This window comes from Enhydra lutris, unplaced genomic scaffold (assembly GCF_002288905.1).
Source record: "Enhydra lutris kenyoni isolate GAN:26980312 unplaced genomic scaffold, ASM228890v2 scaffoldscaffold39, whole genome shotgun sequence".
Lineage (NCBI taxonomy): Eukaryota > Metazoa > Chordata > Mammalia > Carnivora > Mustelidae > Enhydra > Enhydra lutris.
This window is the reverse complement of record NW_019154123.1, coordinates 26,604,804-26,632,762: the sequence shown is the minus strand read 5'-3', so window position 1 is coordinate 26,632,762 and position 27,959 is coordinate 26,604,804. Positions and strand designations below refer to the sequence as shown.

The 27,959-nt window shown below is 47.9% G+C and overlaps 1 protein-coding gene across 1 annotated transcript in view; it reads left to right on the top strand.

Moving 5' to 3' along the window:
- The window catches only part of LOC111155029 (integrin subunit beta 5), a 114,816-nt gene that overhangs the window by 48,781 nt on the left and 38,076 nt on the right, over positions 1-27,959 (top strand). The window contains exons 6-9 of the mRNA XM_022515043.1: positions 15,632-15,793; positions 17,285-17,380; positions 19,392-19,481; positions 27,440-27,574. Of these exons, the coding sequence (XP_022370751.1) occupies positions 15,632-15,793; positions 17,285-17,380; positions 19,392-19,481; positions 27,440-27,574 (483 nt within the window). The remainder of the gene's footprint in view (positions 1-15,631; positions 15,794-17,284; positions 17,381-19,391; positions 19,482-27,439; positions 27,575-27,959) is intronic.

Below are 27,959 nucleotides of genomic sequence, written 5' to 3'. Positions count from 1 at the left end.
AGGTTTCCACTCTGCTCTCTCCTCTGTCCCAGCCTCCCACAGAGTGGATTTGGGTTTTGGAGGTTCTGTTTTTGGTTTTTCCCCCCCTCATTTGCCTGATTTCTTTTAAACCTTAGATTTGTGTGGTTTTTCCAAGCATGGTTTGAGAAACGTATGTACTTCTTGGAGAAGGCAGCCATCCCCGACAGTGTCACCTGAAGGTGTCCTGTTCCTTGTCCTCACAGCCTGGGTTCTCCATTAGCACATGTGCGCTGCTTCTGCTGGCAGACTGTACCCCAGTTTGGGGGGGCTTATTCTCTCCCCAGCATGTGTGTTCTTCCTCCGGCTCAGTGTCTCGGTGAAACACCAGGAAGTCTGGCGCCTCACTGTGGCCCAGGGAAGCCTCAGGGACCATGCGTGCAGGTGTGTAGGTGATCTGCCTGAGCCCAGGTGGCTTTTTTGCCAGAGGTGGTGAAGATTCTCCTTGGCTTTCTAATTTGCAGGTCCTTGCGGTCTCCTGTGCATTTTTGAATTATGTCACTGTTTTGATCCCTGAGGTGCTGTTTCCTGGTTCTGCCTGGTGCCTGTGAACTGTACTTTGGGTGTCAGCCACCCTGCCAACAGCTGCTTGTTGACACAGGGTGTGGGAACACACTGTTATAACTCCGCCCAGGTGGGGATGGAAGCTTTTGTCTCTTTGGGTCCTCCAGCAGAAGCCTGTAGTACCTGTTTTGAGGGTGTTCACATCCCTGGACTCACTTGGCTAATGACAGCAGGGGAGAATCATCCTGGGGGGAGGATAGGAGGCCCACTCCATGACTGAGGTTAGGATGTCACTTTTTCATTTCAAGTTACGGGCTCCTCACTGCTTTAAATGTTTGTTGGGAAAGAGGAAAAGAGACAAGGACTGATTCTTGGGTTCTTCTGGCCCTGTTCTCTCCCTAAGCCTCCACCCCTGCCGGCTGCATTCCAGCCACAATGACCTTGACAGTGACCTTGACGCTTGTACTCTGATTCAGGTAGGGCCCGTTGCACGTGTTGTTTTCTCTGTTTGCAGTACTCTTCCCCTGTATTCCTGCTTTTCTTTCTTTCTTTAACTTTTTCATTAATAAGCTTTATTTTATGTAAGAGCAGATTTAGGTTCACAGCAAAATAGGGCAGAAAATGCAGTTTCCATATGCCTCCTATCTGTACTCCCACTCTAGCCCCACGGCCCCTCCCCCACCACCAACATCTCCACCAGAGAGGTATATTTGTTCCAGTCCTTGAACCAGCGTTGACACATTGGTATCTGCTGAAGTCCAGAGTTTACTTTTGGGTTCACTCTTAGTATTGCACGTCCCATGGGTTTGGACCAATGTACAATGACATGTAACCTCCATGATTGTATCACATAGAACCCCTCACTACCCTGAAAGTCTTTGCTTCACTTCTTCATCCCTCTCTTCTTACCCACAAACCTGCTTTTCTTTGAATGTCTAATATCTGCCTACTGATGTTTCAGACCTCCACTTACGTGTTTGCGTGTCAGAGAAGCCCGATGGAGCTTCCTGATGTGGTCAGAGCACCAGGCCCTTGGTCACGTTTACTTTAGTTACCGTTTTCTTTGTATTTGGGCCACTCCTTGAGTAATGTCTGCCTCCCCTTCGAGACAGTAAGCCCCCTGAAGGCAGGGACCCCATCTCTTTTCTCACTACTGCATTTCCCTAGCACCTAGCACATTGCTTGGCACATAACCAGCCCTCGTTAAACATTTGGGGAGCAGGGTGCCTGGGTGGCTCAGTGGGTTAAGCCTCTGCCTTTGGCTCAGGTCATGATCTCAGGGTCCTGGGATTGAGTCCCACATTGGGCTCTCTACTCAGCGGGGAGCCTGCTTCCTCCTCTCTCTCTACCTGCCTCTCTGCCTACTTGTGATCTCTCTCTGTCAAATAAATAAATAAAATCTTTAAAAAGAAACACACTTGAGGAGCAAACAGAGGCTTTGTTCTCACAGATTCCTTTATGCTTCTAAGTTCAGGCACCTGCAGGTCCCCCTGGCTCCAAACCCCTCCACCCTCCTGTGGCACCGGGCTGCCTCCACGTCATTCACAGTGTTTCATACGTATCCGTTCAAGAGAACCGGAAGTAGTACTTTCCCACTCAGCAAGTGTCTCTTGAGCACCTAGTGAGCGTTCTGTGGCAGGGGCGGTGGGAAGAACGAAAGAAAGATGGGGGAAAAGTCCCTGTCCTCGGGGGTTTGATTTGAGCTCGTAGACCCAGCAGAAGGTAATAACATCCTCTTTGTAAACATTAGCAGGAACCATATGAAGTTACTGATATTTGACGATCAGTGGTATTTGATACTTGACTACTAATAGTTTCTGCTAAAAAAAGAGCAACTTCGTGTGGTTTAGCTTCATACATTCCAAACGTTTCTCTTCTAATATTTGGATTGGACTCTCCCGGAAAGTCCACATCAGACAAGATCTGTTGCATGTTGTTGGGCTTGGGCTCGAAGGGAATGTCTCAGTCCTGACTCACAGGCCAAGATTTCTTTTCCCCAAGGAAAGAAATACTACACTTTTGCCCTCCTTAGGTTTAGCCACAGAACAGATTTTAAAAAGAAAAATATTCATTGCAAAGTATGGATGGAAGCAGGAAAAACAACTAATGGGAACATGATTATTGTCATAAAGTGACAGAAATAGACTTGAATGTCGGCATGATTGGGGAAGCCAGTCACAGAACTAACCTCCGTTTTCCTGATGTGTCGTGATTGAATTCAGACTCGGTGGTCTCCAAACTCAGATTCACCGTGTGGTCAGCCTGCTGGCTGGTCAGGTCGGCCCCCTTTCCATCCTCATTTCCTCCCTCAAACATGTTTTCTCTCCCAGTGCTTGCCCGAAAAGGCAGTGTGCAGTGTTTTATTATTACTTCTGAAGATTTGCGAAGTACTTACTGTGTGCAGGACACTGTGCTCGGTGCTGTGAGGCTGCCCAGATGACTGAGCCCCAGCTCCTGTCCCTATGAGCAGGACTCCGGCTGGAAGTCAGGTGCTCACCCTATGACCTGTGGGACCAGCGGAACACAGAGCCGGCCCCTGAGGACCTACTGATCGAATCACAGCATCCTTCTGCTTCGGGATGTCTCCTTGTTCTCTCTGCCTCTTGGTCTCCCCTGCTGATGATGTTATTGATAACCATTGGTTCCGTGCTCTGTGAGAGCCAGGCTTCGTGTCAAGTACCTCAAAGGGCTTATTTTACTACGTCCTTTGAATGTAGTTTTACTATCCCCTTCTGATAAAGAAACAAGCCTAGGAAGGTTGAGCATTTCTCAAGGTTTTTCCAGCTAGAAATGACAGAGCTGGAGCTGGGACTGGACCCACTCCCCCGGCTCCACGGCGGGAGTTCTTCACCTTGGCATGAGAGTGCCTGCTGATGCTGTGTCCCACAGGAGCACGGGGGTGGGAGGTGTGTGCTTCCAAGGACAGCAAGTCCTCATCTAAGGAACCATTGCAGTTTCCCACGTGAGGAGGCCTGACATGGTCCCGGGGGAACACAGTTGCACGTGCTGCTATTTCTCTGGCACTGAGAGTTTCTTGTTTATCAGGGAACATTAACCACGTGGCTCTGTCTGCCCTCAGGACTTCCCAGGGAGACCTCTAGTGCCGTCCCACGGTTGGAACGCTGGTGGAACCCAGCCCTTTGAGCGAGCATGCTAGTCTTTGCCCGTGGCTTCCCTCTCTGTAAAATGGGAACTCTGCTCCTCCTCACTCATAATTCAGTGGTTCTGTCCACAGCGCTATGGTGAGACACTTTTTCAGATGGTGAGTCTTTTCCAGCAACGAGGCAGTGCGTGGCTGGAGACAGAGGCCCATGGGCTGTATCAATACCTTCATGTTGGGTGAGCATTCACTTTAATTAGATTGACCTTGAGCTCCCCAAACCCAGTCATTTAAAGCCAGTGTTTGCATCCTCACTGGAAATGCCCCTGGGATGGCACATCGATTCCAGGCCGCCCTTGTGTGTGAGCACCGTGTACTGGAGAGAGCTGTGTGTCGCCTCTGAACAAGCAGGCCAGCCCACATTCAGGCGGCTTCCATCCCTGTTCCTTAAGGCAGCCGAATGGGACATCAGCTTTTCTCCGGTTCCTGGGAACCAGCATTTCAGGCCCTCCCCGGCTCTGTCCTGTTGGGGCAGTCTTTTTTTTATTTTTTTAAGATTTAATTTATTTATTTGAGAGAGAGAGAGACAGACAGAGATAGCAAGTGAGAGAGAGAGCATGAGCGGGGTAGAGGGAGAAGCAGGCTCCCCACCAAGCAGGGAGGCTGACACAGGACTCAATCCCGGACCCTGGGATTATGACCCAACTGGAAAGCAGACACTTAACCAACTGAGCCACTGAGGCACCCCCCGTTGGGGCATTCTTGAGGCTACACTTCTTGCTGGTCATGCCAGGCTGTGGTCGCTGTGTGTAAGCAAGCCACTATGGAATGGATCTGGGGACTGACAGGCTTCATGTGAGCCCATCAGAGGATTCAGCGCCACATGCAAGAGCCCAGTCCCAGCCCTGCTTTCCTCTGTGAGGTCAAACCCTGACCCGGGAGCTGCCTGGGTTGGGGGCAGGGGCTGTGTCTAAGATGCATGTTGACAGTGAGAGAACAGAGGATGGTGAGTGAGTGGATGGTGCTGGGCTTGGAAACCACATCTTAGGAGGAGCCAGTTAAACGTCGACCAGGAGGAGAGACACCAAGGAAAAAGCACACCTGACCTCAGTCACCATCACAAAGGAGGGACTAGACTTCTCTGGATGTTCTGGGGCATGGGGGGTGTGCGAGGATAGCTGGAGGGAAGCAGGTTCGAGTTCGAGGTAAGGAAGAATTTTCTAACAGAGATCTCTGCTCTGCCTTGGAGTGGACTGCTGGATGGGGCGGTGAATATGTGTGGGGGGCCCCCTGCACATGTGGTGGGGATGCCAGAGGAAAGCTCCCTGCACTCGGTGGGAGCGAGGACAAGACCCGCTCTGGGACTCCTTCCAAACTTCAGGTGCTACATCTTTCCTCTGAGTCACTTTCTGGGTCCAGTAACCACTAGTGCTTTTGTTCTTGGACTTGCCCGTTCTAGCCTGTCTTCTGTCACTCCCAGCAGGACACCATCTCTGCTGCCTTTCTGTTTGGCTTCGTGACCATGAACTCTACCGTTGTCTAAGATGCATTCATTCGTGTGCCAAACACCGCTTCTTTTGAGCTGGTGCCTAGAAAAGCTTTCCCTGCTCCCAATGGCTTTTCCATGGAGCCACCTTACCATGGGGTAGAAGAAGTAGGAAGGGGGACCCAGGGACAGACTGGAGGTTGGCAGGGGAGATGGAAGCCTATTCTTTTTCTAAAGATTTATTTATTTATTTGGTAGAGAGTGAGAGAGGTGGGAGGGGCGGGGAGAGGGAAAGAGAATCTGAAGTGGATTCCTCGAGGAGCAGAACGTGGAGCCCAACTCGGGACTCGAGATCACAACCCTGAGATCCCGACCTGAGCTGAAACCAAGAGCTGGAGGCCTCCCTGTGCCACCCAGGTGCCCCTGGAAGCCTATACTTGATCTCTTGAGTGACGCTCCTCCTCTGCCACACTTTGCAGTCCCTGATGATGACAGAGAAACCACGTCCTCTGCTGCCCGGTCCCCATGCTGTCTTGGGCCAGATGTTAGACGTAAACAAAGCGGAAAGTTTGTCTTCACTCAAGGAACCAGTTTGTTCATTTTCTCAAAGTCAGGAAGGCCTGGTCTGCTGTCTCTGTTCCCACTTCCCCGTTTTGTGGACTCCTGCCTCCTCTTCACCGTCTCACAGAGCCCCAGGTCCACCAGACTGGCTCTCGGGCCTGGCCGCACAGGTCCTCCCGGTAGCCATCCCCGTGGCCTGCCCAACCTCTCTCTGCTCCTGCTCCCGCTCCCACAGCTCGACGCGGACAATGAACCAGTCCTGTAGCCCTTCATGCTTCCCGTATTTAGGTGTTTGCGCTGAGATGTTAGTGAGATTGGAAGGCATAATAGAGAGCTGTGGGGATTGTGAGTGATGTGATGGAAGATGTCTGGCCCTGCCAGAGCGGGCTGCGGTGCCTAGCTCTGACTCTGCATGAGTGCTCACCCGCCCATCCTTCCCCGCGTGCCGAGCACGTGCTCCCTCCGGTGCTTTTGCTCTTCTGGGGGAGGGCCCTGCACCCCTTTCTCTCTTCCCATACCTCCAGATCTTCTCTGCTGAGGACATATTCCCTGCTGAGTTCTCCACCCTGGGAAGGTCCTCTCTGGCCCCAGTTTGACAGCTTGGTCGCCGCAGAATAGGTAGACAGTTTGCCTCAGGGACCTGGATGGAATTGGAGATTCGTGGCTTGGGGACCGTTCCCCTAGCCACTCATTACTCCTGCCACACACCTGTAGTCCGCAGATGGCTGCTTTCCACATAGTGTGGCCTCCTGCCTGTGTGGGTTGCCTCCCTGGAACAGCTGGAGTACATTGGGTCACGGTCACACCTCCCGGGGAAGTGCAGGCAGGTGGCCGGGAGGAAGGTGGGAAATCGTGTGTAGCATTGCCCAGGGGCTCTGGCTCAACACAGGAATGAGAGAGTTGAGAGTTTGGGACTGGCCAGTGCTGTTGGGGAACCAGAGAAGATGAAAAAGGTATTTCCAAGGTTTCTGAAGATGGCATGTGAGAGACCCGTTGTCAAAATGAGAAGCTTGGGGGGTGGTTGATCTGGGGATAAAGATGGTGCTGCACCTTCAGATGAGCTGAATTCTGGGTGATGGCAGACACTTTTGGGTTTTGGCGCAGACCTGGGAGGAAAGCTCCAGAGAGAGGTCAAGTGCAGGGTATGTTTGCCAGTCATCCAAGTAAAGCTCCACAGAGTGGGGCAGGGGGTGGAGAGTGTTGTCTTTGACCTCATCCACCTGCTGGGAGAGCAGCCAGAGGGACAGGGGCAGGATGGGGCTGTGCCAGACAGGGCAGGGGAGCTCGAAAGAGTTCCGGATTGTCCCAGAGGCCCCAAGAGCAAGGCCTGCAGTGGCCATGGGATTGGTTCTTAACCTTGGTGGCACATGATGCTCATCTGGGGACCTTTAAAAACCCTGACAGCTGGGCCGCAGATCAGCCCAGTTTGATCAGCAGCCCCGGGCATTAGTGTTGGTGAAGCTCTCTAGAAGAACCTACAGTGCAGCCAGGACTGAGAACACGTGCACATGAGGGAGGGAGACAGGGTCCGAAAATTACTCTCTAGGGGTCACATGGAGACGTCTGATAATAAGGAACTGAGGAGAGGAAATCAAGGACATAAGTCTGCCGTCTTAGGAAAGAGACAGAAACAAGTGAGATTGGCAGCATAGCTGGGTCATAGGAAGAGTTCTGCAAAGTGGGTCATGAGCATGCTTTTAGGTACACGGAAAGGAACCAGAAGAGAGAGTGACTGGTTGAACAAATTCTCCAGAGAGAGCGGGATGCAGGGGCTGCGTTTCCTGGGGGCAGGGGGACCCTTCTTCTTTGGGGACAGAGAGATCAGAGAGGCCAGGAGGATGCCCCTGGGAATAGACGGGGCGGCAAGTCCCGTTGGTGACGAAAAAGGTGAGGTCACCTGAGCAAGTGCAGGAATGAGGATTTGAAGGTGGAAACAGACCTTGTGGTGAATTTGATGCAGGTCTAAGCAAAGAACCAGGAGACGTTAAGTGAATCGCGACCTTGGCCGGATGCCGGATTTCTTGCTGCTGAGTCCGTACGCTTCCGTCCTGCCCAGCCCCTGACATTTTCATCTTGTGGCTGACCTCTATGGCATTTAATGGAAACTGGCTTTTAAATATATTGTTTTTACTCTGAGACATGGAGAAAAATGTAGCTACATTAATAGGTCTAGGTACCCCCCCCCTTAATTTTTTTTTCTAAAAAGAGAATATGTTCAATCTAAAAGTATAGAAAATGCGGGTGAGCAGAAAGTAGAGTAAACATTGCCCGTGATCCTACAGGGCACAGATAAGATTGTGTGCTTCTGAATTACAGACAGGTCAGGGATTTGCAACTCCATGGGAATACTGATTGACGGTCATTGTCACTTTTAACTGTTCACTAGGTACAGGTGGGGAGCTGAGTGCCACTCCTGTGTGTCATCTTCTCAACAGCCCCATTTTGTCAGTATTCTGTCAGTATTCTGTTATCTCCTTTTTATGAAGGAGAAGCTGCCCGGGAAGGATTGAGTAACTTGCCCCAGGTCAGAAAGGTTGAGGCAGGTGTGGTGCTTACTTGGGAGCGGAAGGATGGGGCCCCTGGCTGCTGTGCGAGGCTGCCCCTGACAAGAGAACATGTCCAAGCCGTGTTTCCTCCCACATTATGGACACGGGGTCTGTTCGTGTCATTTCTTGTAATTGAGACTTTGTGAGCAAACCAAGTCTTCCTTAAATGCAACAGCTTTTTTGAGGAGATATATATATATATATATATACACACATACACACATACATGTATATATATATACATGTATATATATACACACACACATATATATATACATACACACACATACACATATGTGTGTGTGTGTATATATATATATCCGTTTTATATATATATATATATAAATGGATGTATAACAAACTAGACATATTGAAAGTGTACAATTTAAGAAATTTGACACGTTTCCACACCACCTGTGAGATACACACACACAGCCCATGATCAAGATAACGAACATATCCTTCTCTCCCCAGGGAGCATTGTTTCTCCTTTGTCATTTCTCCCTCCTCCTCCTCCTCCTCCTCTTCCTCCTTCTCTTCCTCCTCACCCCAGGCAGCCCCTAATTAGCTTGCTGTCTCGGTACCTAAGTTTGCATTCGCTAAGATTGTCTATATTCAGCATACATACTTTTTTTTTTTTTTTAAAGATTTTATTTATTTATTTGACAGACAGAGATCACAAGTAGGCAGAGAGGCAGGCAGAGAGAGAGGAGGAAGCAGGCTCCCCACCGAGTAGAGAGCCCGATGCGGGGCTCGATCCCGGGACCCTGGGATCATGACCTGAGCCGAAGGCAGAGGCTTTAACCCACTGAGCCACTCAGGCGCCCCGGGCATACATACTTTTTTGGCCTGGTTTCTTTCACTGAGTGCAGTGATTTTGAGACTTACCTGTGCTGTCAAGTGTCTCCATCCTTCCTTTGTTAATAGAATTCCATTGCATGGACGGACTGCGACTTGTTTATCTGTCCGTGTGTGGCTGGGTGTTTGGGTGGTTTGCGGTATCTGGTCGTTCTGGCCTATTGCAAACAGAGCTGCTCTGAATGTGTGCATTCAAGTCTTTGCGTGATGTTCGCCTTTGTTTCTTTTGTTTCTGTAGCTGGGAGTGGACTTGTTGGGTCATCTGGTGGGTGTTGAACCTTTTAAGAAACTGCCAGACTGTTTTCCAAAGCACACGTATCATCTTATGTAGCTTGTGGCAGCGTGTGACTCCACATCCCCCTCAGTATTTGATGTGGTCGGTCTTTTTTGGTTCAGCGATTCTTTTAGGTGTGCGGTAGAATCTCATTGAGGTTTGAGGTTTTAACTCAAGGCCTTTTTCAGCTTCTCTGTGTGCCATCCTTCGTCGCCCCTGTGACCATGGCGGAGCCTCCCACGTCCAGCAGTGTAAGGCCAAGGGAGAAAATGCAGAAATTAGTACCAGTCTTCGAGTAATAACCTCAGGCTCTTTGTGTAGCCCCTCTTTTATGTGCTAAGGGCTTTGTAATACATTATGTCTACACCCAGCTTCAGCCCTGCAAAATAGGATTCCCTCCATTTTTGTTGCGGATGAAGAAACCAAGGTCGAGAGAGGCATCTCAGAGCAAAGCAGGTTTGATCTCAGCCTCATCTGCTCAAAAGCTCGCATACTCTCTCTCCCACGCCACACTCCATCCTGCAGATGTCCTTTCTTGAAAAAAAGCAATCTGCTGTCCCACGGTTGCTTTCTGCCCCAGACATGGCAGACAGAACTTAAGCCTTCCAAATAGTCTAGGCGGACTGTAGGAAAATTATTTCTAATGTGAATTCTCTGTGGAGTCCCTGCTTACAAAATCGGAGCCCAAAAGCCTGGGCAAATGAATAAGCACGGCCGGACTCATTCTCTGCAGCCCAGCCTCTGGGCCAAGTTTGTTAACGTCACTTACGTAATAAGAGTCCAGTTCAGGGAAAACAGAATTATTATTATTAGGCCGCGCCATTCTTTGTTTATAGAGCTATTTCTGTTTCAGATGCAACCTTTCAATTTAACAAACATTTATCTTGGACTTGGCAGCCAGTAGTTGAGAGACTTACTAAGTATTTTAATATTTTATTTATTTTGACAGGCAGAGATCACAAGTAGGCAGAGAGGCAGGCAGATAGAGAGGGGGATGCAGGCTTCCTGCTGAGCAGAGAGCCCAATGCAGGGCTCAATCCCAGGACCCATAGGTCATGACCTGAGCCAAAAGCAGAGGCTTTAACCCACTGAGCCACCCAGGTGCCCAGAGACTACTAAGTATTTTAATGAATTCTTTCATTTCTCTCTCTCTCTCTCTCTCTCACACACACACACACACACACACACACCCTATCCCATCCTCTCTCTCTATGTGATTGGCCAGTCCAGCTTTGTGAGTAAGTAAGAGATCCCCTGAATAGGGCTTCTCTGGTTCCTAATCGTTCAGTGACCTTGGGCTAGTGACTTAATGTCTCTGGACACCGCTTTCCCTGTCTTCACGACAGTGGTGTATTCCCTGCATTATAAGGGCTGCGGTGAAGATTAAGTGGAAGAGTGGAGGTGATCAATAAATGTTTAGTATTATTCCTGTTTTTACTAGCAAGAAGAAAAGCTCTTGAGGCATTAAGTAATCTGGTCAAAGCTGCACAGGTAATTAGGGGTGACAACAAAATGGAAATGCCTATCTCGGGGCACCCAGGTTCCACACTGTTCTGTGCTCTTGCTGCCAGCCTCCTTACCCCCTGGGAAAGCTGGTGCCGAAGAGAAGGCAGAAGTGGCTGAACAACAGACCAGTGTTCACAGCCCAGTCTTGGGAAAGTGGTACTTGCTTCTGAAAGACAGTTGGGCGCACAATGGAAAAAAGTAAAAGATACTGCCTGTCATCCGACCCCCAACCACACTATGGTGTATGTCATTTCAACTGCTCTGACTCTCTTTTTTCGAGAAAGTCCGTCTCGTTTCTCATGGTTTGCGGTCATGCCGTCATAATAGTATGCTATATGTTGTTTTCCACTTAATATCACACACGTTTACCCAAAATTTCATACTTTTTATGGACATAATTTCTAACGGCCAGAGAAGAGATCTCTTCGTTTACTTAACCATTACTGAATAAGAGTATTCACGGCTTCCCCTGTGTGTCACTACTGGTGAAAACACTGCTGTGCGTACTTCGGGAAACTTCTTGCAGACCGAGTCCCTTGGAGTAGACTTATCGAGTCAAAAGATGTATACTTCTTGAAGGGTGTTTGTTTTAAGTCACATTAATGGGGGGATAATTTACATAGAGTAAAATTCACCCTTTTGGGCTCAAGTCTTCCAGCCGCCCACAGTGAAGATAGGGGTTATTTTCCTCCCCCAGAAAGTTCCCTAGCATCCCTTTGTTGCTGGCCCCTCCCTTTACCCTCAGCCTTTGGCAACTACCAGTTTGTTTCTGTCCCTATGTTTTTGTCGTTTCTCTAGTGTCATATGAATGGAGTTAACATGTGGCCTTTGGATTCTGGTGTTTTTCACTTAACATAATGCTTCGGAGATTTGTCCAGGTCGTGTGTGTGTGCGTGTGTGTGTGTGTGTGTGTGTGTGTGTGTTAGGAGTTTGTTCCTTTTGGTGCAGAACAATATCCCATTGTACAGATGTACAACATTGTGTCTCTCTGTTCACCACTTGGTGTCTCGACTTTTTGATGATTTTGAATAGCTCCTATAAATATTTGCACAGAGGGGTGCCTGACTGGCTCTTTCCGACTCTTGATCTTGGGGTTGTGAGTTCAAGCCGCACGTTGGGTGTAGAGATTCCTTAAAAACAAAATCTTAGAAAAATACATTTACATAGAAATCTTCATGTGAGCATAATTTTTCATTTCCTTTGGGCAAATACCAAAGAGGGGGATTGCTGGGTTGATGGTAAGTGTATGTGTAACTTTGTAAGAATCTGCCAAGCTGTTTCCAAAGTTGCTGGAATGTTTGTATTCTCACTAATGATTTCGAGAGTTCTAGTTATACCATATCCCTTCCAGCACTTGGTATTATCAGGGTTGGTGTGGTACTATTGGAGTAGCTATCTAGTGCATTCTTATTGTGGTTTTAATGTGCAGTTCCTTCATGCCTAATGATGTTGAGGACCCTTTCGTGTGCTTATTTCCATCCATCTCCCTTCTTTGGTGAAATGTCTGTTCAAGTCTCTGTCTTTTCAAATTCAGTTGTCTGTTTTCATACTGATCTACGAGAGTTCTTCAGGTGTTCTGCAAACAGGTTCTTTATCAGATTTTTATTTCTTTGCAAATGTTTTCTCCCAGTCCACACCTTCTCACTTTATTTTCTTAATGGTGTCTTTCAAAGAGCAGATGTTTTTAATTTTGATGAAGTCCAGTTCGTCAATTTTTATCCTGTGAATCATCTTATCTAAGAAATCTCTTCCTATAGGAAGGTCACAAAGGTTTTTTCCTTTTCCTTCAGAATCTTAAGTCTAGTTAGTTTTTTAATCTCTTTAGTAAGAGGTATGGGTTGAGCTTCATTTTTGTCCATATGGATGTCTAATTGTTCCAGTACCTTCTGTTGAATTGACCATCTCTGTGTGAGTCTGTTTATCTCTGTCATGCTCCACCATCGATGTTTATTGGCTGTCTTAATTACTGATGCTTTGTAATAAGCCTTGACCTTAGATAATGAGTCCCTCAACTTTGTTGTTTTTAGAAAATTATGTGGCTAGTATCCGTGATTTGCCTTACCATATGAATTTTAGATTAAACTTAATTTAAATTAAATTAAAAACTTTAAACTTTGTGGCTTTTGATTGGGATTGTGCCAAGTTTATAGGTCAATCTGGGAAGAGATGACATCTCAGTAACATACTTCTGATCCATGGAAACTAACTCTGTACATTTTTTTAGGTCTCTGATATTTTTCTAAGGTTCTTAATACACTATGTCAGATTAGAGGTTGTTCTACTTTCTTGTCAGGGTGGTTAGCACATTGTTGTATCCTCGTGGATAGCAGATCCACATTTTTCCTGCAAAAAGTGCTGTTGGTTTACATTCCGCCCCCCACCCCGTCCTTTTTTGGAGGGGAGATCAGAGGGAGAGCGAGAATCTTTTTTTATTTTTTTTTAAATTTTATTATTTTTTTAAGATTTTGTTTATTTATTTGACAGAGATCACAAGCACACAGAGAGAGAGAGGAGGGGAAGCAGGCTCCCTGCTAAGCAGAGAGCCCGATGCAGGGCTCGATCCCAGAACTCTGGGATCAGGACCCAAGCCAAAGGCAGAGGCTTTAACCCACTGAGCCACCCAGGCGCCCCGAGGGCAAGGATCCTAAGCAGGCTCCACGCCCTGCACAGAGCCCAGCACCAGGCTCCATCTCACAAGCCCGAGATCGTGACCTGAGCTCAAACCAAGAGTCAGATGTTTAACTGAGCCATCTAGGTGCCCCTACGCTCTCTTGATTATGCTTTGTCTCCTAAGCATCCTGCCCTCCCACACTCCATGGCTTATAATGTGCTGCTTTATGTATTTTACAGTTTTAAATTTTTTTTCAAGGATTTTATTTATTTATTTTAAAGAGAGAGAGAGAGCACGAGTAGTAGGGAAGGACGGAGGAGGAGGGAGAAACAAACTCCCCACTGAGTAGGAAGCCTGTCATGGGACTTGATCCCAGGACCCTGGGATCGTGACCTGAGCTGAACACAAATGCTTAACCGACTGAGCCACCCATATGCCCCTCACGGTTTTAAACTCTTTATCAAAGTCTAATATTATGTGAAGAAAACAACATAAGAGTGCATCACTGTAAATTTTCACAAGGTGGAAATACCAGGTACCAGGTCAGTAAACAGAATATCACCAGCAACCCAGAAGCCTCCTTGTGACTTTTGTCAGTTATTAATGCCCCCTGGTTGTGCCTCCAAGGGGAACCACTGTCTTGACTTCTAACACCACAGATTAGTTTTGTCATGGCTTAGATTTCATTGCTGTCAGAGACCTAGGTTTCTTGTTCAAGGTCCCCAAAATGTGGTTGCCCTCCCTTTGTGTCTTTGCTAGTGCCTAGAACACAAACCCCCCTCTTCTGCCTCCTCCTTCATTTCTTCTTCCAGCTTCCTTGAAGAGCCCTCCGTATCCTTCCAGCTCAGCTTATGTTTCACGTATCCTGGGGAGGCTTCCGTCTTCCCCCTCTCCCATTTCCATTGACATTGTATGTACCTTCATTAGCATCCTCGTCGTGATGTGTTGGAGTTGTGTTTCCATTTGCCTGTAAGCTCTTTGGGATCTGGAATAAGCTGTTTTGTGGACCCCGTTCCATAGGGCCTGACACATAGTAGGAGATCAGCAGTTATATGTTGGATGAATGTGGAGAGTCGAGGAGACTGACTCCCCAAAAGATAAGTTCCTTCTCATAGGAGGCATCCTGCTCTCAGTCCTCATTGGCTTCTCTTCAACCTCTTTTTCTCTCTCTCATTAGTCTGATATTTTGTGATTTTTTTTTTCCATGCTGCTTTTGGAGCAAGTGAGAAAATGTTACAGCTCTTTAAGGCTGTTAAATTCATCAGTATGGTAATAAGAAAGACAGTGATGCCCTCAACTCCCCATCTCTCTGAAGGACAACAGCCCTTGACTCATGAAGTCTGTGAACCCAGGCTTTGGCTTTCCTGTCAAGTGTGCATGTGTAGATGACGCTCAGAATGTTTAATACTTAATGTGTTATAGAGTGGTATTCGGGATGCCCTTTCACTATTTTGTGTCACATCGGAGCCACAGTGTCTCAGTCTGAGAAATAGTCTTTCCCTTATAGGTAGGTGTTCAACCGTGCTTCTGACAGGAGTGGATGCGGGAAGCAGAGAAGGGAGGACAGAGCTAATCTGATTGACCTTAAACACTAAAGTAGCTCAGTTAGAGTGGTTTACACCTACCAGACTAGATAGCAGATTTTACCAAATCCTCCAAAGACAGATCCATTAATCACTGGAACACTCCATTCTGAGCAGTTTGTGTCTCAGTTGGGGGACCGAAGTGTTCCTTATCAGTCTTCTTAAGATAAGGCCAGCCAGCCTGAGTGCTTTGTGGGGGTTGTGTTGAGGTGGACTAAAGGCTTTTCTGGGGAAGGAGGCTAAAAGGGGAAGCATCAAGAAGGGTAGCCCTCAGGTGTAACTGAAAGGAGCAGGGAAGATAGAATGGTCGGGAGGGAGGTTCCAGGCACATGGGCCAGTATGGGCCCAGCTGTGGAGATTTGTCTCTGTGCACTTAGGCTTCCTCAGTCCCAGCTGTGTCTCTTCTCAGCTCTGTGGAATCCTTCCTCTGGTTTCTATGAGTGTTCCCCCAGCTGTGCATATAGGGAAATGCCTCTGATTCAGTCCATGACCCTGGGCGATGGGCCTGTGCCCTGTCCAGTGTCCTGGGGCAGGCTTGGGCAGCAGTCAGAAATGCTTGGCACTCATCAAAGTTCTGTCTTCAGGAGAAGATTGGCTGGCGAAAGGATGCTCTACATTTGCTGGTGTTCACTACGGACGACGTGCCCCACATTGCGCTGGACGGAAAACTGGGGGGCCTGGTGCAGCCGCATGATGGCCAGTGCCACCTGAACGATGCCAACGAGTACACTGTGTCCAATCAGATGGTGAGGGCCAGCAACCCCAGCCCCGCTCCCATGCTCCTATCCATGGGCCAAGCGCTCACCTGGCCCTCTACTCACGGGCTTTCCAATCTGTTCTGGAAGTTGGGTTTCTGTGTCATCTCCCCCAGCTGGGCTTCCAGAACTCCTCATTAACTTAGAACGTTCACAGATTTCTGTAGCTGCTTCATCTTCCCGCCAGTGTGCACTTAAATGCAAGCTAGTTAAGGAAGAGGTGACCGGGGCAGACAGGATAGATCCCAGAGGATGGAGGTGACCTTACAGGAGGGCAGGGACTGTGCTCCTGTAGATATCAAAACTGGGACAGAAGCTATAGGGCAAAACAAGTGAAGGTAAAACTTTGTGACTTCTAGAAATGAGCGTCCTGAGGCACAGAGTTCTGTCGGGTCAGGAGTATGGCTGCAGAGGTGTGCACAGAATAAGAGGCCTCAAGGACCTCCCACTGTCCATAGTCTGTGACTATGACCATGTCATCTAAAACAGTTTATGCAAAATTTCAAACATATATAATAGTAGGTAGACCAGTGAAATGAATTCCTATATACCTGTTTCCCAGATACAACAATTAGCAAGATTTTGTCATACTTACTGTGCAGTAAAACAAAAAAACAAAACAAAAAAACCAAAAAAAAAAAAAAAAAAAAAACTACCCTTTCCTTGCCAAATCCATTCTGGTGTCTGGCTAGAGAGAAATATTTTATAACTTTTTTTGCTGGGCAAACCCATTTTCTCCAGTTTCAAGCCTCACATATTATCCAAGAATAATGAAGTCTGGAAAAAGGACTCATAATTATAAAACTTGGTAACTGTAGAGCTGGTGAGGACCTCTGTACCCATCGTTAGCCCTTAAAATCCTTCAGGACATTAAAATCCTTTGGAACTGCCTCTCAGCCCCCACCCTCCCCTCCTCCCTGGCTCCCCTTCCCCACCACAGGCCAACTTTTGGTCCAGAGGTCAGCAGCCTCTTCTGCCTATTCTGAGTTGTGAGCAGGACCTGTAACAGACATCAGCAGGCCCAGCTGCTGGGCTTAAGAGAAGGAAAACAGGGCAGGGAGATAGGGAGGAGGGGTCTTCAAGAAGAGAGGGAAGATAACAGGAGCTGATGGTAGATGGTAGGGTGTGGTGGCTGGACTCTGGGGGGGAGGGGGGGCTGTCCTCTCTGTCCCATCCCTGCTGGAAGGATAGAGGGAGACACACATCAGGTGTGGGACTCTCCCCCTCGTCATGTCTCCATTCTGGCTTAGGAGGGATGGGGCAATGCATCTAGTCTGGGGGGTGCCGTAGGGTCCTTTCCTGAGATCTTGGCATATTTCCCCAGTCTGAAGCTTGCAACTGGGGCTTCGTTATTAAGGGTGGCCAGGGTAAGCTGCTTTTCCCAGCAAGTGATGAATTCCCGAGTACATGCTGGAGCTGGGGGCCACTGTCTCATCCTGTTGGAAACGTTACAGCCTTGACCTTTTTTTGCCTTGGCTCTAGGACTATCCATCCCTTGCCTTGCTTGGAGAGAAGTTGGCAGAGAACAATATCAACCTCATCTTTGCGGTGACAAAAAGCCATTATATGCTCTACAAGGTATACCTGGAGGGAGTGAGGGAGGCTCATGGCCTGATTCCGGGGCCCATGATGATCCCAAGGTGAACGGGCGATTAGAATGTGGGGCGGTGGGGTGAGGAGTGTTAACAGCCTTGCTCTGTGTTGGAGGAGATCCACAGGAGGGCTGGAATATAGCCCTAGTGGAAAATAACAGTATTGAAGAATCTATTAGCATTCGCCTAGATGTGCATGCCTTTACAAGCAATGTAAACACAGTATCTAGTTTGATCCTGAGAAAAACTTTAGAAATAGTATGAGCTCCCATTTTTCAGGTGATGAAATGGATATTCAGTGTAATAGGAAAGGACAATATAAAATAAAAATGTACAGAAAGAAAACCCAGGCAATGGAGCAGGCTACATTACTAACTCCAGTATTCGGGGTTTTATGCCTTCTTCGCAGAGTAGGGCAGACCAGGGGCTTAGTCTGAGACAGGAATTCCCAAAGAAAGCAACAGATGTCTTGAATGAATAGAGGAGTCTGTGTATGAATTGACTCTATGAGACTTTTCCCGGGTCACCCTCTAGACCGTCGTTGTAAGCTCCCCTTGTGAATGCGTTCTTTCTCACAATCTAGGCAAGTCACATTTTGAACTAGAAGTCTCCCAGTTGCTCAGGGAGAGTGTGTGTAAGCGAGATGTAAAGCCCAGCTCCCCTCTGACTTCTTTGGCTTGAAAAGTTACGAGAACTGAATCAGTAATCCTTCCCCAGCCCTGCCCACCCCTCGGACCAGCGAGCCCCCATCCCCTCTCCAGATTGTTGTTAACTATCCACAGAAGAACTTCTGTCTGTGGTCTTCTCTTGCTTCTGCCTGAGATTATCACTGATCAAATGCCACTTGCTTCTGCTTGAGTTCTTTCTCTTCTTGTAGTCTGAATTAGTTTCAGAAGATGAAAACAAGGAATGAGGATTGTTTTCCTTATCTTGTGCAGAGGAAGATAGCAGGACAAAACCTGTCTGTTTACAAGGAACATCTCTAGAGGGATCAGTTGCACAGACTAGACTGGGTATGTTTCCAGATACCTCAAGACAGAAGCAGTCCACCGTGGCCTAAGCCGTTCTTGCTTGGAACCAAGGACATCTTGAGTTCTTTTTTTTTTTTTTTTTTTTTTTTTTTTAAGATTTTATTTATTTATTTGACAGAGAGAGATCACAAGTAGACAGAGAGGCAGGCAGAGAGAGAGAGAGAGAGGGAAGCAGGCTCCCCGCCGAGCAGAGAGCCCGACGCGGGACTCGATCCCAGGACCCTGAGATCATGACCCGAGCCGAAGGCAGCGGCTTAACCCACTGAGCCACCCAGGCGCCCCGGAACCAAGGACATCTTACTCAGGGAGTCGGCCCATGCGGCCCAAGGCAGGCTGGGGACAGTGGGAGTTCCTGGAGCTCTCTGGCAGTCTAACATGTGATGTACTCAGGTGTTAGGACAAATGAAAGAGGAGAGGCAGCCACTTCAAGGCTGCCTGCTGTGCCCAGGATTTCACCCAGAGATACCCAGGGAAGCCACCACTCACGTCTCAGTTCCCCATTCAGGGAAGAGGCCATAGACTCTTGGAAGAGCTTCCCCCTTTGCTCCTGCTGAACACATCCAGGGCGTCCTTGAGCTGAACCTGGGAATACAGATCTATGTAGACTTGAGGAAAGACGGCAAGGATATCAAGACTAAGTTGCCCATAGAGGAGGATGGAATTTCAGAGAGTTGTCTGTTGCGGGTGGGAGGGGAGAGGTCTCCCGGGAGGAGCAGGACATTCTGCTTCTGGAACAGATCTTACCAGGCCCTTTGATGCAGACCTTCAGAGGTTGGTTTTCCACATATGTGCACCCCAGAGCCAGGTCCTCTCACCTTGCTTGTGATGTCTTCTCCAGTTTATGATGTGAGAGAGTATGGTGCTGGGGGCTCCTTACTGGTCTAGCTCAGGAGAGCAGTTGGTATAGAAGGGCAAAATTGGCTTATATTTCTTCTTTCTTTTTCTTTTTCTTTTTTTTTTTCCAAGAATTTCACAGCCCTGATACCTGGAACGACAGTGGAGATTTTACACGGAGACTCCAAAAATATCATTCAACTGATTATCAATGCATACAATGTAAGTCATCAGTTTTTCCCCACGGCCACCCCACCCCACCCCACCGTGTCCCGCTGAGGCTCCAGGAGCTGACATGCACGTAGGTGGGCTGTGAATTAGGCTGGCGTGTGTGGCTCTGCTTCCTGCTACCTGTCTCTCTCTCACTCTCTTTTTTTTTTTTTTTTAAGATTTTATTTATTTATTTGACAGACAGAAATCACAAGTAGGCAGAGAGGCAGGCAGAGAGAGAGAGAAGAGGAAGCAGGCTCCCCGCTGAGCAGAGAGCCCGATGCGGGGCTCGATCCCAGGACCCTGGGATCATAACCTGAGCTGAAGGCAGGCTTTAACCCACTGAGCCACCCAGGCGCCCCCTTTTTTTTTTTTTTTAAGATTTTATTTGTTTGACACAGAAAGAGAGAGAGAAAGAGAGCAAAGCAGGCGAGTGGCAGGTAGAGGAAGAACAGGCTGCCCGCTGAATAGGGAATCCAAGCGGGGCTTGATCCCAGGACCCTGGGACCATGACCCAAGCCAAGGCAGACGCTTAACTGACTGAGCCCCCAAGCATCCCTTTGTGGCCAGTCTCTTGAGTGTGACGCCTTCCTCCTTGACTCAGGTTTGGGCTGGAGAAGACCATCCTATTTGCTGCGTCCTCTCCCCTCACCTCTGCCCTCTTGATTCTCAACAAACATTGAACCCAGTAATCAGTAAATGGCGTAGTCAGACTCAGGCCAATGGCCCCCGGGCACGCCTGGGTTCTGACTTCATGAAAACGTGGGCCCACGGGAGCGCTATGCTTGAGGGGGGCACAGGTTCTCTGCACCCACCCAGTTGCCCAGGTGATCCTGCCTGCATGTTGGCAGGAAGAGAGAAGCACGCCCGCTGACCTCACCTCCCAGTGGGCAGGGCAGTCAGCATTCCCCAAGCTCTTGGAGCTCCGCAGAGAGCTGCAGACTGCCATGGACTGTAAGAATCAGAGGCCCTTTGCCTGCCCACTTAGGTCTGGTTGTAATCAGGGCCTTTCAGAGGGAGGCTGAGAGGGCCTGGTGAGTTCTGTGCTCTGTAACTCGTCACCCGGACTTGGCTGCCTGTGAATGGAAGTGGAGCACTGCCAGATGCGCTCCAGTTGTCCCTTCCCCATGCCAAGCCTGTCTCCGGGATTCCCAGACCTTTCTCCTTCCTATCCTCCTTTCCCTCAGTTCTGTGGACCCAGGAAGCACTTGACTCGGACCTACTTTTCTCAGGAAGATGGCAGGCCCAGTTTCTTGTGCAGGCAAGTCTGGACGCTCAGCTGTTCCCTCCCTGCGAAGACCCACGAGGGTTATAGTTTCCAGGGTCCACCCAGCCCCTCATGGGGCCAACTAATTCCCAAACTGGAATTGAGTGCCTCTTCCTGTTAAAACAAAGTTATGCATAAAGTAAATACAGTTGAAGTAGCACTATTAGTCCTAACCTTATGTAAAATAGACATTTATGGGCTAACCCGGGATCCACTATGGCATCACACGTGTGGTAGAAAAACCATCTTCCCAGCCGTGACTGATGTACAAGTGAGTATTTGGAGCTCTGCCTCTCCAGTGTTGACTTTGTCAGACTACTGATGCAGTCCTGTTCTGACTTACAAAATATTGCTCAGCTGGACCAGGAGCGAGAGGTTGTGTGCTTGCCACTGGGGGACTCCAGGGCTGTCACTTGGTCTCCTGGAGCTTCAGCATCCGAAAGCCGGTGAGCTGGAAGGCAGTGAGGATTTGTGGATGGTTTTCTGTCCTTTACCCACCTCCACCTTCTAGTGATTTTCTGTCCTCTACCCACCCCACCTTCTAGTGCAGTTAAAGGTCCTTTTCTTACAAATGCCCCAATCCCCCCTCACTCCTGGAACTTCCTCTTGAGAGAAACCAAAGACTTCCTTCCCCATCTTCTACCCCATTCCTCACATACAACATCCTCTTTTCTGTTCTCTGATTTTTAAGTCTTCACCAGACCCAGCAGGCCAGGGTTTCCAGGTTCACCTTATCTTCAGTGGTTTTCACATTTCCATGGTGAAGGGAAACATGACCTACCAAGAGCGTGTCTGAGAAAAGATCGTGTGTGGGGGAGGGGGCCCAGCCCTGCTAAATGTCGCCTCCTTTCTGAGGGCCATTCCTTGCTGGGAGCCTTTTGGCCTCAGCCTCTGGACACTTAACTAAAGGAGTCAGAGTGAGAGCCAGAACTCCCACCTAATGCTGCTGGACCTATTGTCACTGTGTGTGTGTGTGTGTGTGTGTATGCACTTAGTGTACCTAGCTCTGGCTTTCCTTCCACCTCCTTCTCTCCCTGGCCTGGGTCTGAGCCCAGCCGTGACTGGACTGTTTGCTTCTGTTTGTGTTACCTTGCCGTCTCGGCAGTTTGTGGTGGATTCCATTGGATTCCATGTGAGTCATGCAGCAGATGACTAAGTTTGGGTGTTGACTCTGACCCCACCCCCACCCCCCCACCCCCACCCCCGCCGAGAGCTGGCCAGCCATCTGTGGGGACATTCTGAAGAGATTTGGGGTGAAGCACATGTAACAGACGAAACAGCTGTGGGATTTAGCGAGGCTGAGGCAGGAGCAAGATGGGAAGGGTGTGTGTAAGTCCACGTCCTGCAGACTCAAGTCTGTTGTAGACAGCTCTCATAGTGGGAAGTCTTCAACTCTGGGCTTTGATTTCTGTATTTTCATTTGCTGTGCCAAATTCTTCATTGTGAGAGATCACCAAGTCTCCTCCCAAGGGGGTTTGGCAGCGTGGAGCTTGGCTGTGCTGTTGGTGCTGGGAGAGGTTCTCTTCCAGAGCCCGGAGGGCGGCTCCGGGTGCTCACACACAACATACCAGCGTTGTGTCACATTGAGAAAGAGGACGAGGACTCAGAATCATGGTGGCAGGGTGGGGGGTGGGGGGGGTTCTTTTCAGAGTGGGGGAGAACAGAAGGAGCTGGAAACTGCTAGCCTGGCATGTGGAGGGTAGTAGGAGAGGCTGTGGAAGATGTGTCTCTGAGAGGAGCACGTGTTTCTCTTTTTGTCGTTGCCATCAACTCTGTGCCCACCTGTTCCACAGCTGGCCTGACTTAAAAGCAACTGCAGCTGTGACCTAGCCTGCCTGAGTATTTTAATAGCCTTTAAACTTCTGGCATCCTTGACATTGTCTCCTTGTCTTAGGATGAGGAGTAAGGAAACATCTTCAGGAGTAGATGTGGTGGGAGTTAATTGAATTTCAGGCATCCTGCAGAGGTCTTCATGTGCAAGAACTGCACTGCCTGAAGCTTGGATCCTCTATTTTGTGCTCCATTCCATGTGGTCATTTATTCGGTCAACAGATATATGCCAGTGGCCTAATGTGTGGCAGACGTCATGCGTATCTTGGGGGGAAAAAGTAAACAAAACACAGTCCTGTCCTTTGGGAGCCCATAGTCTTTTGCAGGAGATAGACGCATAGGACCAGAATGCAACCTGACTGTTAGTACTTTCCAAGGTCGGAATACTGCAGGGAGAAGACCTGGTTCTGTCCTGCTTGCCAGCAGCTGAATGACCCTGGGCGATGCCTTTTCTTTGGCCTCCGTTCCCACTTCCATAAACTGACAGGTTGAACTGAATAATCTCCACTATTCCTGTCCCCTGCCCCCAACATCTTAAGAGTTTCTGATTCCTGTAGGGAGCAGGAATATACAAACTTTAGATCACAACGCAAGGCTTTGGGGTCTTATGGCCAGAATGGAGCATAGATAATGATTTCCATCCATCATAGTTACAAGTTCATTCAGTAGGAATCCCAGTCTCCAGTGTTCTCTCTCCCCCATTAACATGTCCAGGAGGCAGCTCGAGCATATCTTGGGGAGGGAGCACTAGTGTTTCCTCCCAATGTCTTGTTGGCAAGACACAGGAGCTTCGTGTTTTATGTGACTGACCCTAAGTCATTTTTTACATAGCTCCAATCTACCTAGCCCTTTTTTGATACACTGATTTGCCTCATTTTCATAGTTATTCACAATTAGAAAATATATATTTTTTCATTATTATTTTTTATTATGTTATGTTAGTCACCATACAGTACGTTATTAGTTTTTGATGTAGTGTTCCAAGATTCATTGTTTACATATAACACCCAGTGCTCCATGCAGTACATGCCCTCCTTAATACCCACCACCAGGCCAACTCATCCCTGTACCCCCTTCCCCTCTAAAACCCTTGGTTTGTTCTCAGAGTCCACTGTCTCACATGGTTCGTCTACCCCTCTGATTCCCCCCCCTCATTTTTCCCTTCCTTCTCCTAATGTCCTCCATGCTATGCCTTATGCTCCACTAGTAATTGAAACCATATGATAATTGATTCTCTCTGCTTGACTTATTTCACTCAGCATAATCTCCTCCAGTCCCATCCATGTTGATGCAAAAGTTGGGTATTCATCATTTCCGATGGCTGAGTAATATTCAGCTATGTACAGAAGAATGAAACTCTACCATTCTCTTACACCTTACACAAAGATAAACTCAAAATGGATGAAAAACCTCAATGTGAGACAGGAATCCATCAAAATCCTAGAGAACATAGGCAGGAACCTCTTCGACATCGGCCACAGCAACTTCTTTCAAGACACATCTCCAGAAACAAAGGAAACAAAAGTGAAAATGAACTTTTGGGACTTAAACCTTCTGCACAGCAAAGGAAACAGTCAGCAAAACAAAGAGGCAACCCACGGAATGGGAGAAGATATTTGCAAATGACAGTACTGACAAAGGGCTGATATCCAAGATCTATACAGAATTCCTCAAATTCAACACCCAAAAAAACAGATAATCACGTCAAAAAATGGGCAGAAGACATGAACAGACACTTCTCCCAAAGAAGTCCTACAAATGGCCAACAGACACATGAAAAAATGTTCATCATCATTAGCCATCAGGGAGATTAAAATCAAAACCGCACTGAGATACCACACACTAGTTAGAATGGCCAAAATTAACAAAGAACAGATGTTGGCAAGGATGTGGAGAAAGGGGAACCCTCTTACACTGTTGGTGGGAATGCAGGTTGGTGCAGCCACTTTGGAAAACAGTGTGGAGGGTCCTCAAAAAATTACAATAGAATTACCTTATGATCCAGTAACTCCATTACTGGGTATTTACCCAAAGAAAATGAAAACACAAATTCAAAAAGATACACGTACCCCTATGTTTATTGCAGTGTTATTTACAAAAGCCAAGATATGGAAACAACCTAAGTATACAGTGGATAAGATAGATGTAATGTGTATACACAATGGAATATTACACAGCCATAGAAAAATGGTAATTGTGCCATTTGTGACAACATGGATAGACCTAGAGGGTATTGTGCTAAGTGAAATAAGTTAGATTGAAAAAGACAAATACTGGGTGCCTGGGTGGCTCAGTGGGTTGGGCCGCTGCCTTCGGCTCGGGTCGTGATCTCGGGGTCCTGGGATCGAGTTCCGCGTCGGGCTCTCTGCTTGGCGGGGAGCCTGCTTCCCTCCCTCTCTCTGCCTGCCTCTCTGTCTACTTGTGATCTCTCTCTGTCAAATAAATAAATAAAATCTTTAAAAAAAAAAAAAAAGAAAAAGACAAATACTATATGATTCTACTCATAACTAGAATCCTTAAAAAAAAAAAAAAAGCAGAATCAGATCTATAAATAGAACAAACTGATGGTTGCCAGAGGGGAGGGGAGGTGGGGGTTTGGGCAAAAAGGGTGAAGGGGAGAGAGAGGAAGAGATACAGCTTCTAGTTATGGAATGAGTAAGTCACAGGGAAAAAAAGGGCACAGTATAAGCAATAAAAAATTTTTTGACCTGCCTCAAAAATAATTTTAAGTTTTTTCCACTAGGTCTGAACCCCTTAGTATAGCTGCTATTAAAACACCCATCCATGGGGCGCCTGGGTGGCTCAGTGGGTTAAGCCTCTGCCTTCGGCTCAGGTCATGATCTCAGGGTCCTGGGATCGAGTCCCGCATCGGGCTCTCTGCTCAGCAGGGAGCCTGCTTCCCTCTCTCTCTTTCTCTTTCTCTCTCTCTCTCTGCCTGCCTCTCTGTCTACTTGTGATCTCTCTCTGTCAAATAAATAAATAAAATCTTTAAAAAAAATAAATAAAAAAAAAATAAAACACCCATCCATTCACTCAACAGAAGCTTGTGTTCAGTACTAGGGAGAAATAGGATATGGCTCTGGGAGCTCCCTGCTCAGTGAGTTCAGGAGCTTTGTAAAGAACTGTGTTCAGCAGGAGAGCACTGTGTATGTTGAGAGATACTCATGCAACTCTCGGCCGGTTGAGGCTGGCACAAGAGGAAGTGGATTTAAGAGAGAGTATTTTTAGAGTTGTAGAAGCACTTGGACAATTTGTTGCAAAGGGGGAGACTATTTTTTGCAGAGAGTATTTTCAACAGGCCATTAATTTGTTGGAAAAACTGCATATTTAACTTATTCAAGTTTAGCACTACAGGCTCAGCAAAAAAAGAAAAAAAAAAAACCCACAAAGAAAAGAACCCAAAAGAGCAAGAGGCAGTTCTGCCAGCCATCTGTTCAATGCCATGTTCCCTTAAGTGTACCTGAGAGGAGGGTGCGGGCCTCGTGGTCATCGTTGAACTTGGGGTCCGTGTACCTGTGTATAAACAAATTTATTTTTTGTAAGACCCAAGCCAGTTCCTTTGCCCTGAGTCACCAAAGTGTGCCCTCTTTAGAGATTTTCAATGGCAAGTTTTTCAACCTACAGGCATGCAGAAATTTGCACTAACTCTTCACAAGCTAAATAGCTCTGAGAATCCAGCACCCAGATCAAAAAACGATCTTACTAATACCCAGAACCACCTCTTGTGCCCTCTTCTACTGTTTATCGCTCCAAGGGTAACCATTAATTTTGCCTCTTTTTAAATGTCATATAAATAGAATCATACAATATATATCCTCTTTGGGTCTGACTTTTTCAGGCAGGGTTACAAGATTCATCTATGTCATGGGATGTAGTGATACTACATTAATTGTTACTATATGGTGTTCTGTGTGAACACACCATAATTGTTTTGTTAAAGGTCTCTTCTACCATTGACAGGCATTTGGGTGGTTCTGGTTTCTAGCTGCCGTGGACAGTGTTGCTATGAACATTCTCATGCGTGTCTCTGGTCAGTACATGTCTCTGTTGGGTATAAGCCTACAGTGAATTACTAAGTCCAAGGTTGGTCCAGGCTTTGGTAGACAGTGCCTCATGGTTTTTTCGAAGCTTGTACCAGTCAGACTCAAACCAGCAGAGTGGGAGCCCAGGGGCTCTACACATCTTTCCAACACTTGATATTTTTCGTCTTTTATTTTTTCTGTTCTGATGGGTAACTTTGGCTTGACTTTTATTTCATTTACCATCTTGAGAACATTATCCCCATGTAAGATACTGTTTTTTCAGAATATGGTTCAAAACTCAGTGAACGTGGCCCTCATCTGATGGAGGGTGGGTGTGATTGCAAGGATCAGCCAGGTGGATTCTAGGAGAAAGTGCCTGCTGAACTGGTTTGGAAGGTTGACAAGATGCTAGCCAGGGGAAGAGAAGAGCCATTGACCGAGGGAACGCTATCCCAGGCCCATTAAACCACCAAAGTCTAGGGAGCACATGGCAAGATTTGAGGAGCTGAGTGTCCAAAGCTGAGTGGGACGAGAGGTGACTCTGGAGTGGTGAGTGGGGACAGAACATCACCCCCTGGAAGCAGATAAAGTTACCATATGGCAGGTGGACCACTGTCAACCTCTCTGAGCTCACGGAGGGAGAGCTCGGGCCAGGTCTGGCAAGGTGGTGTGTGGTGTGCAGAGAAGGGAAAGGATGAGGGATGGGCAGTGAACCAAGCCCAGTGGCTCTTCCCTTGGCCTGAGGCTCCTGAGTTAGGGACAGTCCTGTGGGCCTCCGAGTACCAGTGTGGAGAGCATCTCTGCTGCGGCCTGCACTAAATGGTTCTGGCTCCGTCTTCTCTCTCTTTCAGAGCATCCGGTCAAAAGTGGAGGTGTCTGTCTGGGATCAGCCTGAGGACCTTAATCTCTTCTTCACTGCTACCTGCCAGGACGGTGTGTCCTACCCCGGCCAGAGGAAGTGTGAAGGCCTGAAGATTGGGGACACAGTAAGTTCTCACCCCCAACTAAACCTGCTAGCGTTGGTCATCATTCTTTGGCTTCTGGTAACTTTTATGACTTATCAGAGCCTTTCGGGGCTTATATTCTGTCTTCCAACTCTGCGTCGTGGGGGGGGTGCCTGTTCTGTGCTGTGTTTCCGGGGTGCAAGGTGGACTTGTTAGAGGGCTTCAGTCAGGAGGCAGCACCCAGTGCACTGCCGCACGAGACTTCCTCAAGCTGACGTTGTGCCCTTGGCGTTTGAAAACACGACCTTCATTGGGCAGGAGTGAAATTAGGTGGGAGAGTATGGTGGGAATCAGAGAACTGGCCTTCATTCCTAGTCTTCGACAACTTGCTCTGTGCCTTGGATAATCTGACCCTCGCTTTTTCCTT